Below are 12,619 nucleotides of genomic sequence, written 5' to 3' on the forward strand. Positions count from 1 at the left end.
ACCCAATTACCAAATAATGTGATGATAACATTAACTATCCATTGTCTTTTTGAGCCCTAAAACAGCAGGAACCTCACATTTCCACTAGAGAGCCTACATTTCCCCCAGTCCTGGAACCCTTGGATAGGGCCCACTTTGCCGCATGCTTCTCCCAGTTCATATCAAATAATATTGCATCAGCCGATCACAACCTAATCAACACAACGACTGCCACCTCAAAATGCTTCAGCTCAGACTGTGTCCAGAGACGTCAGGTGTGGAATGACAACCCTTCAGCTTCACTACTTGGGTGAGACCTTTCCTTTCATAATATTCTCTAATTCCATCCCAGGTGGTTCACTTTCTAACAAAGTCCCAAAACCTAGATATAGACCAGGTTCTGTTAGAGAGAGCATATGGTTCACATGCATCCATAAACTAGTGCAAAATATATACCTGAAAGCAGAGTTTGCAGTGCGTACCCCCCCAACACTTCCTCTCCACTATTCCAACCTTTGGGTCCATGATATCTCAACAATTTGTTTGGCTTTGTATGTTAACTCTCTTTTCAGCCACCAGGTTCCAGATGCCATCAGGATGCCGGCCAGGTTTCCCTGGACTGAAAACCCCACCGATGTGTCCTGGAGCTCTGCTTCCCCAGAGACCCACCCTACTAGGGAAAGAGAGAGGCAGACTGGGAGTATGGACCGACCAGTCAACGCCCATGTTCAGCGGGGAAGCAATTACAGAAGCCAGACCTTCCACCTTCTGCAACCCACAATGACCCTGGGTCCATGCTCCCAGAGGGATAGAGAGTGGGAAAGCTATCAGGGTAGGGAATGGGGTATGGAGATTGGGTGGTGGGAATTGTGTGGAGTTGTACCCCTCCTACCCTATGGTTTTGTTAATTTATCCTTTCTTAAATAAAAAATAAATTTAAAAAATATTTAAAAAATTTAAAAAAAAAGAAAGAAAGAATCTATTTTCTTGGAAGGAATATAGAGAGATGACATTTAGATCAGAGTCCAAGTCTCACATCTGGTCCACTAAAAAACGTTCACAATTGTGGGCAGGCTGAGATATCCTTAAAAATATTTCTCAAGTATCGGAATCAGGAAACACATAGAAGTAGAAGGGTATTATAAAATTTACTGACTTAGATTATGAATCCTCTGGAAAAAAAATATTAACACGACCGGCCATGACACCATCTCCCCAGAGAACAACCTGGATTCACCTGCATATCAGATTTCAGGTTCAGGGAGATAAAAAAACTAGTATAGTCACGGGCCCTTTGGAATATAACTAAAATAGGCCTACTAGCTATCTACAAAACAGAGACCACCCCCCAACTCTTTATCTGCACAATTCCAGCCTTTCGGTTCATGATTAGTCAACAACTTGTTTGACTTTATATTTTAACTCTCTTTTCAGCCACCAGGTTCCAGATGCTAACATGATGACAATCAGACTTCCCTGGACAGATGACCCCACCAATGTGTCCTGGAGCCCCACTTCCCTAGAGCCTCACCTCACTAGGGAAAGAGAGACAGACTGGGAGTATGGATCGACCTGTCAATGCCCATGAGAATAGAAGAGTATTGCTCAGTTCTGGAAAATGATAATGCCCAAGATTGAAGCTGCAGCTTCTGAGACTTCCTGCATGAAAGTCTGTTGTGCTGGTTGGGAGTATAGATCGACCTGTCAACACCCATGGTCAGCGGGGAGGCAATTACAGAAGCCAGACCTTCCACCTTCTGCATCCCACAATGACCTTCGGTCATACTCCCAGAGGGTTAAAGAATAGGAAAGCTATCAGGGGAGGGGATGGGATACAGAGTTCTGATGGTTGGAATTGTGTGGAATTGTACCTCTCTTATCCTATGGTTTTGTCAATGTTTCCTTTTTATAAATAAAAAATAAAAGAAATAAAATAAAAAATAAAACCCTAAAAATATTAACTTTTTTTTTGCCATATGCGTTTCTTTGGGGCTTTATGTCTAATTCCACTGGTCAGAGAACACATTCCCCCCCGCTTGAAACTGTTTCAACCACAGGTAGAAACATAGGAAAAGAGAGAGAGAGAGAGAGAAAGAAAGAGAGAGAGAGAGAGACTACTCCCATTTTATTCTATCACTTGTGCAACTTTTCATGTACGTGGTACTCTCATGTGCTAACAGAGACTTGAAACTGGGTCCTCATGCATGGTAGACACTCAACTAGATGAACATTTCCTGATCATTTAATTCTGTGTTTTAAAAATATTGCTAGTAGCAAAGAAAAGGAACTTGTTCCCCATAATGATAAATATGATAGGTGACTGAAAAGCTTGGCATGCAATATATGATTAAGATTTTGAGGAAACTAACCCAAACAAGCCCCCCCCCCCCAGCCTAGGACTCTAAAACATCTAGGAAGAGATAAAACATATTGAAACTGAAACTTACATTCCAATATTCTTTTCACTAACCTGATTCTGAGAATCAAAGCAATAAAAATGTATTATTTTCAATAACCTGAAAACTTCTAGTAGTGAAAAAATAACCTCGAGATTAAAGAAAATTATTAGTGCTGCCTATTTGACAGTATGTGCCTGTCTGTAACATATGGCAACATTCCCTTGAGCCCACTTTATTTTGAGTTTTCAGTCTGGAGCTTGATTCAAATACACACAATACACTGGAATTCTCAAGAGGTGTTCTTGGTTTTTTAGGCCATCCATACTTTGTAACTCCAGAGCATTACTGTAGTTACCGTAAACCACAAGGAATATCATATATATAACCTTAAGCTATAGGAGGAATAGGTTTTATGTAAAGTAGTAGGAGTTGTCAATTAATTAATTAAGTTTTTTGTCCCTGAGGCTTCACTGCTACAGAATGACTTTTTCAGATAGAGAGGGACAGAGACAAAGAGACAGAGACAGGAAGAGAATGAAAGAGAACACACCGTCAAAGTTTCCTCAAATGAGAGGCTGAATAAGTTGTGGTATATATACACAATGGAATACTACTCAGCTATTAAAAATGGTGAAGTCATTTTCTTCACCTCATCTTAGGTGGAGCTTAAAGGATTCATGTTAAGTGAGATCAACCAGAAAGAGAAGGAAGAATATGAGATGATCTCATTCATAGACAGAAGTTGAAAAATAAGAACAAAACGGAAAACACTAAGCAGAACTTGGGCTGGAGTTGGTCTACTGCACCAAAGTAAGACTCTGGGGTTGGCGGGGGGGAGGGTTCAAGTCCTGGAAGAGGATGGCAGAGGACCTAGTGAGGGCTGTATTGCTATGTGGAGAACTGGGAAATGTTATGCATGTACAAAATATTGTATTTATGTCAACTGTAAAACGTTAATCCCCCAGTAAAGAAATAATAATTTAAAAAAACGATCAAGTTTCACTCAAAAAAAAAAAAAAAGACTCTAGGTTGAGGGGGCGGTTCTGGTCCTGGAACATGATGGCAGAGGAGGACCTAGAGGGGGTTGAAGTGTTATATGGAAAACTGAGAAATGTTACACATGAACAAACTATTGTATTTTACTGTTGACTGTAAACCATTAATCCCCCAATAAAAGATATAAAAAAAAAAAGTTTCCTCGAATGTGGAATGTGGTGGGGGTTGGGTTTGAACTCAGGTCACACCCATGGCCAAGCAGCATGCTGTCCAAGAGAAGTTATTTTGCTAACCCAGAGGGTTTGATTTTATGTAGGACCTCTATGGAAGACTTATCTATAAGCTAAAGTTTTATCAATATTTTGTATAGTTAAATAACCATAAACTTCAAACAAATGGCTTTGAGCCTGATCTTCAAAATCTACATTTGCCAGAAATAAGCAAATGGTAAGTATCCTAAGCAATGACTGGTATTTAGGCTAAATATCAAACACAAGTCCTGATTACCTACCCAGTTTCTGTGACCTGCTTCTAACTACAGGAATAGAGGCAGACAGTGATGATTCAGGTTGTCTGAGAATCAATAACAGCTTTCTTGAGTTTATAAGAAAAGAACATTTTTTTCTAACTGTTGAACAGGGTATAAAAAGTATAGGACCAAATGTGAACAGTTAAAACTAAAGTAAATTATATAACAAAGAACATCTGGTTGGCTTTTTTCTCTTCCAGTTTTGTTTTATAAGTATAATTTCACTTTAGTTTGAAGCCCTTTGGGTTTTAATATTTACATGCCTTTTTAAAATAAAAGGAAACCACGATATATAATAATTATTGTCTTTTAAACTGCCAACTAAAATTGTATGACGATATTTAGTATATTGTACTTATTCTAGCTCTGTACAGGACTACTAGACTTTTCCTGTAGTTGGGAACAAGTTTTCTCCTCCCTTTCTAGAGAGCTCCTACTGCACCTAGCTTTCCAGTTCCCAGTCAGGAAACCAATTTATATAGTCATATTTTCATTTGACTTTCATGTTAACTAACTATTCATGTATATGTTTAGAGTTGACCTTCCACTTCCTGATTCCCCACTCCCCATCAAGACTAGTTGCTCTGCTCTTTTTCTCCCTTCTATCTTCAGAACCTCTAGTAGTTGAACATTCTGCTTGGTACACAAGGCTTAGGCCTTGCTGAATGAAAGTTGAATTATGCAGACAAATACATGCTTCCAGTTTCTCACTAATTTGGGTGATGCAATCCAATGCTGTGTCCTAGTAAGATTAAAAAATTTTTTCTAAGGGTGGTGTGATGGCACACCCAGATGAGTGCACATGTCATTATGGGCAAGGACCCAGGTATAAGCCCCCAGTCCTCACCTGCAGGGGGAAAGCTTTGTAAGAAGTGAAGCAGTGCTGCAGGTGTCTCTTTCTCTCTCCCTCTCTTTCCCCCTTCCCCGTTCACTTTCTCTCTAGTGAATAAATAAACAAAATGTTAAAAATATTCCTCAAGAACAGAAGAAAAAAAAATATTGGAGCTTCTTCTAGTGCATTAGCATCTCCCATGTGGTGCCGGGGCTCAAACCTGGGTCATGTGCATGCCACTACATGCACCTGATTGATGAGCTGTCACTCACCCCACCCATTTTATTTTATTTTAGTATATTTATTTATTTATTATTGGATAGAGACAGAGATAAATTGAGAGGGGAAGATAGGGAGACACAGAGATACCTGAAGCCCTGCTTCACCACTTGTGAAGCTTTCCGCCTTGCAAGTGGGGACCAGGGGCTTGAATGTGAGCACTAAACCAGGTGCTCCACCATCTGCCCCCCCCCATTTTAAAAAGAGATTTATTGACAGCAGTTGAAAAATAAGAACAGAAGGGAAAACACAAAGCAGAACTTGGAGTGAAGTCGGTATATTGCACCAAGGATGGGGGAGTGGTGTTCATGTCCTGGAACATGATGGCAGAGGAGGACCTAGAGGGGGTTGAAGTGTTATGTGGAAAACTGAGAATTGTTACACATGAACAAACTACTGTATTTTACTGTTGACTGTAAACTATTAATCTCTCCAATAAAGAAAAAAAGAGAAAAACTATTCCTCAAAAATACTAATGATATCTCAAGTTATGAAAATGCTACATGCTAACTTTGCTACAATGCATCTATTGTGTAATACCAGTAAGTAGAATCATGATAACCTTGGGACCCTTTACTTACCTGAGGTTGAGAAGGGCTGGCAGTAAAGCGAAAGGCAACGTTTGTCCTGAGAAATGCAAGTGGGAGAGGGAGCAGGAGGAAAAGTGAGAGAAATGCATAAGTTAGCAAACAAAATTTATTAGAAGAAAACCATGCCAGGCAAGATGCTGGGGGAAGGGAGGGCCTTGTCCTTTGTGAAGGAAATTCTGGTCTCATCTAACAGATATAATAAACTGCATGGCAACTTGATGGTTTCAACCTGCAGAGTAGAGAGGGGATCAGTTTTGTCTTTAAATACCCATGAAGGCATGTTCTTACAAGCAAGTGTTCTGTCTACTTTAGTAGGCACTTTTGTATGTGGAACATCTTATAATTTTACACTCAAGCTTGGTGTTTGGGTGTCTGAAGTAGACTGAATGAAAGGAAAGGGAAGCCTCATGTGAAACTGCTTGTGAAACTTTTCCCCTGCAAGTGGGAACTGGGGACTTGAATCCACGTCCTTAGCATTATAACCTGTGCTCAGCCAGGTATGCCACCACCTAGTCCCCTGAGGTCTTTTTGGATCATGTACAGAATAATTCTGTATAAGTACCGCGCGCTAACCGATTGCGCCACTGGAGCTCCAATACAGAATAATTCTAATGGATTCATAGCACAAGATTATTTCTTAGAAAGCACACAGATATAGAATAGAATAATCACCATGAGGGGGTCCCTAGGAAAAGGAGCCTATGTACTCCTGCCTCCAAGCTGACCACACTGGCGGAAATTCCCCTCCACTGACTTCAAGAAACCTTCTTTAAAATGCAAAACACCACCAGCAAAAGGTAGTAAAGGTATTTCCTTTTTATCACTAGTTCACTGTGAATTATTTTGACAGATACTTTCAATCTTCTGCAAAGGACAGCAAAGATTTAGCAATAAGGACAAGAGAGAGAAGGGTGTGTGGGAAAGTATACACTTGTGGCATAGAGTGCTATCTGGAATGAAAGCCCATGGACTAACTGAAGAGGTTAGGAGACGCTAAGACACATTTGATCTTCTCTATAGTTTCGTTAGAACTGCTTTGGGGGATTTTGCTCCTTCTGACTTGTGCTGCACCTTTACCCTTGAAGATCATTCATTGAAACCCATTGAAATTTCTTTCTTTCTTTAATTTTTAAAAATATTTTATTTATTTATTTATTTACTTACTTATTTATTAGAAAGATAGGAGGATAGAGAAAGAGAAAGAAAGAATTAGACATTATTCTGGTACATGTGCTGCCAGGGACTGAACTCAGGACCTCATGCTTATAGTCCAGTGCTTTATCCACTGTGCCACCTCATTAATTACTATTTAATTTAATTTAATTGCCACCAAGGTTATAGCAGGGGTCTGGTATCTACACAATGAATCTGTTTTCTTTTTTCTTTTATTTGATAGGATAGAGAGAAATTGTGAGGGGTTGGGGAGATAGAGAGGGAGAGAAAAAGAGAGACACCTGCAGCATTGTTTCACCACTGATGAAGTCCACCCACCCTGTAGGCAGGGGAGGAGGCTTGAACCTGGGTCCCTGTACATGGCAATGTGTGCTCAACTGGGCCTTCCAGCCCACTGCACTCTCAATTTTTCCACCTGAGGAATGTCATGCCCCACCTCTCCAGTGTGGTCTGCATTTCTAAAATCTCTTTCCAGAATTAGCCTCTGGTGCTCTTTATAGGGCATTTCTATTCCTAACTTTCCATTTATAAAAACTCAGCATCCAATTTTTAAATTATATTTCTTTAGAAAGGGTGTGTCAACTCTGAAGCAAGAAGCTTATCACTAGAGGTATTGTTTAAACATCATAACATATGGGTACTCTTGTTAACAGTGTGGACTAACAACTTAGGTCATCTGCACAGGACTCACACTTTAGCAATGGACACCATTTTATACGCCTCTGCTCTCACTAGAAATTGTCTCTGGTATTAAGAACTGATTTTGCTGAAGCCTGCTGACTGAAAACTTGTTACCCAAGTAAGTCATAGTCAATGCCAAACCCTGTTGTGTTTCTGATCTTGGGATTTCATTGTCAGAGTGAAGAACTGGGACTGGTGTAGAGCCCTTTCAGGAGAGTCGGGAGTGCCATTTGCAGTTAGTAGTACAGCATAGGATTTTTAGTTCTGTTGTGGCTAAATTAGAGGAGAGAAATGGATTTTTTAAAAAATTATTTTCCCTTTCGTTGCTCTTTTTTTTTAAGTTTTTAAAAAATTTTCTCTTTTGTTGCCCTTGTTTTTTTTAATTGTTGTTGTAGTTATTATTGTTGTTGTTGATGTCATCGTTGTTAGATAGGACAGAGAGAAATGAAGAGAGGAGAGGAGGAGAGAAAGACACCTGCAGACCTGCTTCACAGCCTGTGAAGCGACTCCCCTGCAAGTGGGGAGCCGGGGGCTCGAACCGGGATCCTTACGCTGGTCCTTGAGCTTTGCGCCACCTGCGCTTAATCTGCTGTGTTACCACCCGACTCCCTTTTTTGAGTTTTTTTTTTTATTTCTTTATTGGGGAATTAATGTTTTACATTCAACAGTAAATACAATAGTTTGTACATGAATAACATTTCCCAGTTTTCCACATAACAATACAGCACCCACTATGTCCTCTGTCATCCTTCTTGGATATGTATTCTCTCCACTTTTTTTGAGTTTTTAAAAAATATTTATTCCTTAGGCCGGTCCTTGCGCTTCGTGCCTCATGTGCTTAACCTGCTGCACTACCACTCAATTCCCTTTTTTTTTTTTTTTTTTTTTTACCAGAGCACTGCTCAGCTCTGGTTTATGGCATTTGGGGGATTGAACTAGGACTTTGGAGCCTCAGGCAATGAGAGTCTCTTTGCATAACCATTATGCTATTCCACTGCAGAATACTGTGCCCCAGTATGGTTCCGTAGCCCCCATGTCCACTTGGTCGATTCCAAATTATATTCCTCCATGAGGATAATTTCTGGAGCCATCCGTTCCACCCCGGTTCCATGGCTGCCAGTTCTTTGCAACATCGCCCCGCCAGATATTCGTCGGGATGCGGCATCATCTAAGTTCATTTCCCACGTCTACGCTCGACCGGACCTGCCAATATATGCGGATATCTTCGCCCACCCTGTCCAACGCTTGACGTCTCGTCACCCAATCTGGTCCCCTACGCCTACACTGAACTTCTCTGTTCCAGACTCTTGGAAACAGAGTTGGCAGTCAGCTGAGGTAAAGAACAAACACCTCATCACAGACCCCTGCAAGCGTCAACCCGGCTTTGACCTAGCACGTTGTGATTGGGCCCTCCTCAATCGCTATCGAACAGGCCATGGCGGTGCGCTGCTATGTTCCACCGCTGGGGAGCCAGAGATGACCTGAACTGCCCCTGCAGCTACAGACTATGACCCACATAGTCAACGACTGCCACCTCTCCAGATTCAAAGGAGGTCTCGAAACTTTACATCAGGCTCAACCTGACGCTGTTGACTGGCTACGGAAGAAGGGCAAATGCTAGAAGAAGAAGAACCATTATGCTATCTACCCCCACCCTGGACACTGATTTTCTTGGCGAGCAACAGACAACATGAGATTTCCAGGTGTAACCAGTTTTCTTTGGCAAGAAGTCTTGTTTTTGTGTTCTTCCCTAGCATTTGAATTCCAGTTGTTTCACTGAATCTATGGACATTGGTATGAATGTTCTGGACATTTTTTTCTCTTTTTTTACGTTTTCTTTGCTGACATAACAATACAAACTTTGAAACCATTATTTTCTTTAAGATCACCACATCTAGTTCCTTTCTTTCCCATGGAGTCAACAGTATGTGCAAAATAAACACTGTGTCTGTTGCAGATAAGCTGTCTTGCTTTCTCCAGAGGGGTCCTAACAGATGTGGATGTTTTTTATTTATGGAGACTCATTAGCCAACAAATAAAGCTAGTTGACACTTGTGTACACCTTTAGTTTTAGAGAAAGAAATACAAAATGTTCAACCTTACTATGTATTTTGAAAACTTAAGCACAAGGAAGATAATGGTTTTCAATAAATATAAGAGCAGTGGAGAATGGCTTTGTTCCCTTTTGGCTAATCTGAGAGATAGGAGAAAAGAAAAGGAACAGATGAAGTCAAGAGAGATATGTGTATAGGTAAATGAGGCAGGAGAATGAAGAAGAGAGGGACACAGGAGGAAGGAGAAAGAGGAGAAAGAAAGGGTACATGAGAAGAAAGGGTACATTTATGCGGAGGAAGGGACATTAGCTCAGCAGTTTTGCAGGCAGGTTCCCAAAGAGGACTGAGATTAACAATGTTTTATGAATCTTATGAGAGCCAGTCCTCAGCACAGAACATAGAAGGTGTTCAGAGTTTCCACTGTAGGCTGGAGAAATAGCATAGTGGCTACATGATAGTCCATTATGCCTGAGGTACCAGCGGTCCCATGTTTAATCCTCAGAACTACCATAAATCAGAGCCACGTTGAATTCTGCTCAAAAATGTATAAAAAGGTGTGTAATTGGGGGCCGGGCAGTAGCGTCCCAGGTTAAGCACACATAGCAGGAAGTGTGAGGACTGGTGCAAGGATCCCAGGTTAAGCCCCTGGTTTCCCACCTGCAGGGGAGGTCGTTTCCTAAGCGGTGAAGCAGGTCTGCAGGTGTCTATCTTTCTCTCCCTCTCTCTGTCTTCTCCTCTTCTCTTTATTTCTCTCTGTCCTATCCAACAACAACAAAAACGGGGGGGGGGGGAAAGATGGCCTCCAGGAGCAATCGATTTGTGGTGCAGGCACGGAGCCCCAGAGGCAAAAAAAAAAAAAGTGTGTAATTATACCCCTGCAACCTTACTATCATGTAAACCATTATTAAATCACTAATAAAAGTTATATTAAAATTTAAGAGTATATAAAATGACACTGTCAGAACCCCAACTTCGTTTGTTGAGGGAATTATATCTTATTATGCTCTTGGACTATGAACTTCAGGATATCATTCTTTGCTATCTCCTTAGTGCCATCTGTCATGAACTCCCTTAGCTAATCTCAGTCCTAGTGATCTTTCATTATCTTACTCACTGCCCTGATCTAAGCATAAACTCTATATACATGCACTAATTCATATCCTTTCTTCTCTGAGACATTCCTTCTACAGAAATCTAACATTCCTTTTTGTGTAATCTGAAGAAGAAGGAGAAGCAGGAGCAGGAGCAGGAGCAGGAGCAGGAGCAGGAGCAGGAGCAGGAGAAGGAGAAGGAGAAGGAGAAGGAGAAGGAGAAGGAGAAGGAGAAGGAGAAAGAAACCCTAAAACAAATGAAGATAATACAAGAGAATGTCCTTTGATCACTCTGCTTTTGATGGCAGTGGGAAGTATAAAATAGTGAAAAAAATACTATATTCATATCTTCTTAAAAGTATACATACTCTATTCTCAAAACAAATAACATTGGTGGTGAGGGTTTTGTGGGCACTTATCCCAAATTGATGAGAAACTTTACCCACATGTCAACAACTATACTGTAAATCATTAACCACCAGCACCCCCATAAAATGACCAAGATAAATAACACATACCCTGACAAAATTCCTCCTTTTGTCCTTGTATTTCTCTCCTTTGATATAATTCAATATCTTCTTCTCCCTCACTAATCAGCTTCTGAAAAAGATATCTGATCTCATCTCTCATTTACCCTTTTTCTTCCACAGGCTGCTGTCATAATTTTTTCCTCACCATCCCATGCAATTGACCTCAGGGTTGCAGTTGGCTCTTAATTGCTTAACCTAGTGACTTAACCCTCCCCCCTTTTTTTTTTGCCTCCAGGGTTATTGCTGGGGTTCAGTGCCTGATCCACTGCTCCTGTAGGCCATTTTCCCCATTTTTGTTGCCCTTGTTGTTGCGCTTGTTGTAGTTATTATTGTTATTGTTGTCATAGCTGTTATTGTTGAATAGGACAGAGAAAAATCGAGAGAGGAGGGGAAGACAAAGAGGAGAAGAAAAAGATAGATACCTGCAGACCTGCTTTACCACTTGCGAAGTGACCTCCTGCAGGTGGGGAGCTGGGGGCTCGAACTGGGCCCTCGTGCTTTGCGTCATGTGTGCTTAACCCACTGCGCTACAGCCCTCCTCCCCTCTTTTAAATAACTTTTTAAGTTTTTAAAAAAATTTTTATTTACTGGATAGAGACAGCCATAAATTGAGGGGAGTGGGGAGATAGGGAGGGAGAGAGGCAGAGAGACACCTGCAGCCATGCTTCATCACTCATGAAGCTTTCCCCCTGCAGTTGGAAACTGGGGGCTCAAACCTGGGTCCTTGTGCACTGTAACATGTGTGCTCAACCAGGTGTGCCATCACCTGGCCCCTTAAGCCTTTTTTCCGTTAGTTATTATTATTATTTTTTAGATAGGGACATAAAGGCAGAGGGGAGAGAGAGAGATGCAACAGCACTGAAGCTTGGGCTGGGCTAGAACCTGGGCTATACACATGGCAAAGTAGCACACTATTCAAGTGAGCTATTTAACTTGCCCTCTTATCCCTTAACTTTTTTTTTTTCTTTTTACCTTTTCTTGTGAAATCTGATCCTGATAATCATTCCCTTTGTTTTTTAATGAATTTTTTCCTTCTTTGACTCCTGTAAACACCTGCTTTCCTACACATCTGGCTGTCCTTCACTCTCTGTTGATAGTTCCTTTTTCTCAGATCACCTATCATCTATTTATTTATTTATATGCTATTGAGTTACCATTATGCTATTGACGCCCTCCTGGTTTATAATTAATACTATGCAAGTTACTAGAGTACAGCTGAGTACCTCTATAGGTGTAGAGACCTCAGCACACCCATACCAAAGGCATCTATCTGGTCCTTCTCTACCATCTCCTCCCACCCCCACTTTGCCTTTCCCTCTGGCAACCACTATACTCTTCATAGACTCTTAGGGCTATATTTGTTGGGTCTTGTTCATTTGCTTTGCTTCTTTACAGTTTGTACTGAGTGGAATCTCTATACAGTAATTAATTTTTTCTGAGTGATTTTTCTTTTTTAAAAGAATGTATTTATTTATTTATTTATTAT

The 12,619-nt window shown here is 40.9% G+C and overlaps 1 protein-coding gene across 7 annotated transcripts in view; it reads right to left on the reverse strand.

The window, feature by feature from the left end:
- SIDT1 (SID1 transmembrane family member 1) overlaps nucleotides 1-12,619 on the reverse strand; it is a 154,742-nt gene that overhangs the window by 73,382 nt on the left and 68,741 nt on the right. For all 7 annotated transcript variants that reach the window (XM_007516322.3, XM_060198351.1, XM_060198350.1 and 4 more), the window contains exon 4: nucleotides 5,596-5,641. In XM_007516322.3, coding sequence (XP_007516384.1) covers nucleotides 5,596-5,641 — 46 coding nt within the window. The remainder of the gene's footprint in view (nucleotides 1-5,595; nucleotides 5,642-12,619) is intronic.

This window comes from Erinaceus europaeus, chromosome 9 (genome assembly GCF_950295315.1).
Source record: "Erinaceus europaeus chromosome 9, mEriEur2.1, whole genome shotgun sequence".
Taxonomy (NCBI): domain Eukaryota; kingdom Metazoa; phylum Chordata; class Mammalia; order Eulipotyphla; family Erinaceidae; genus Erinaceus; species Erinaceus europaeus.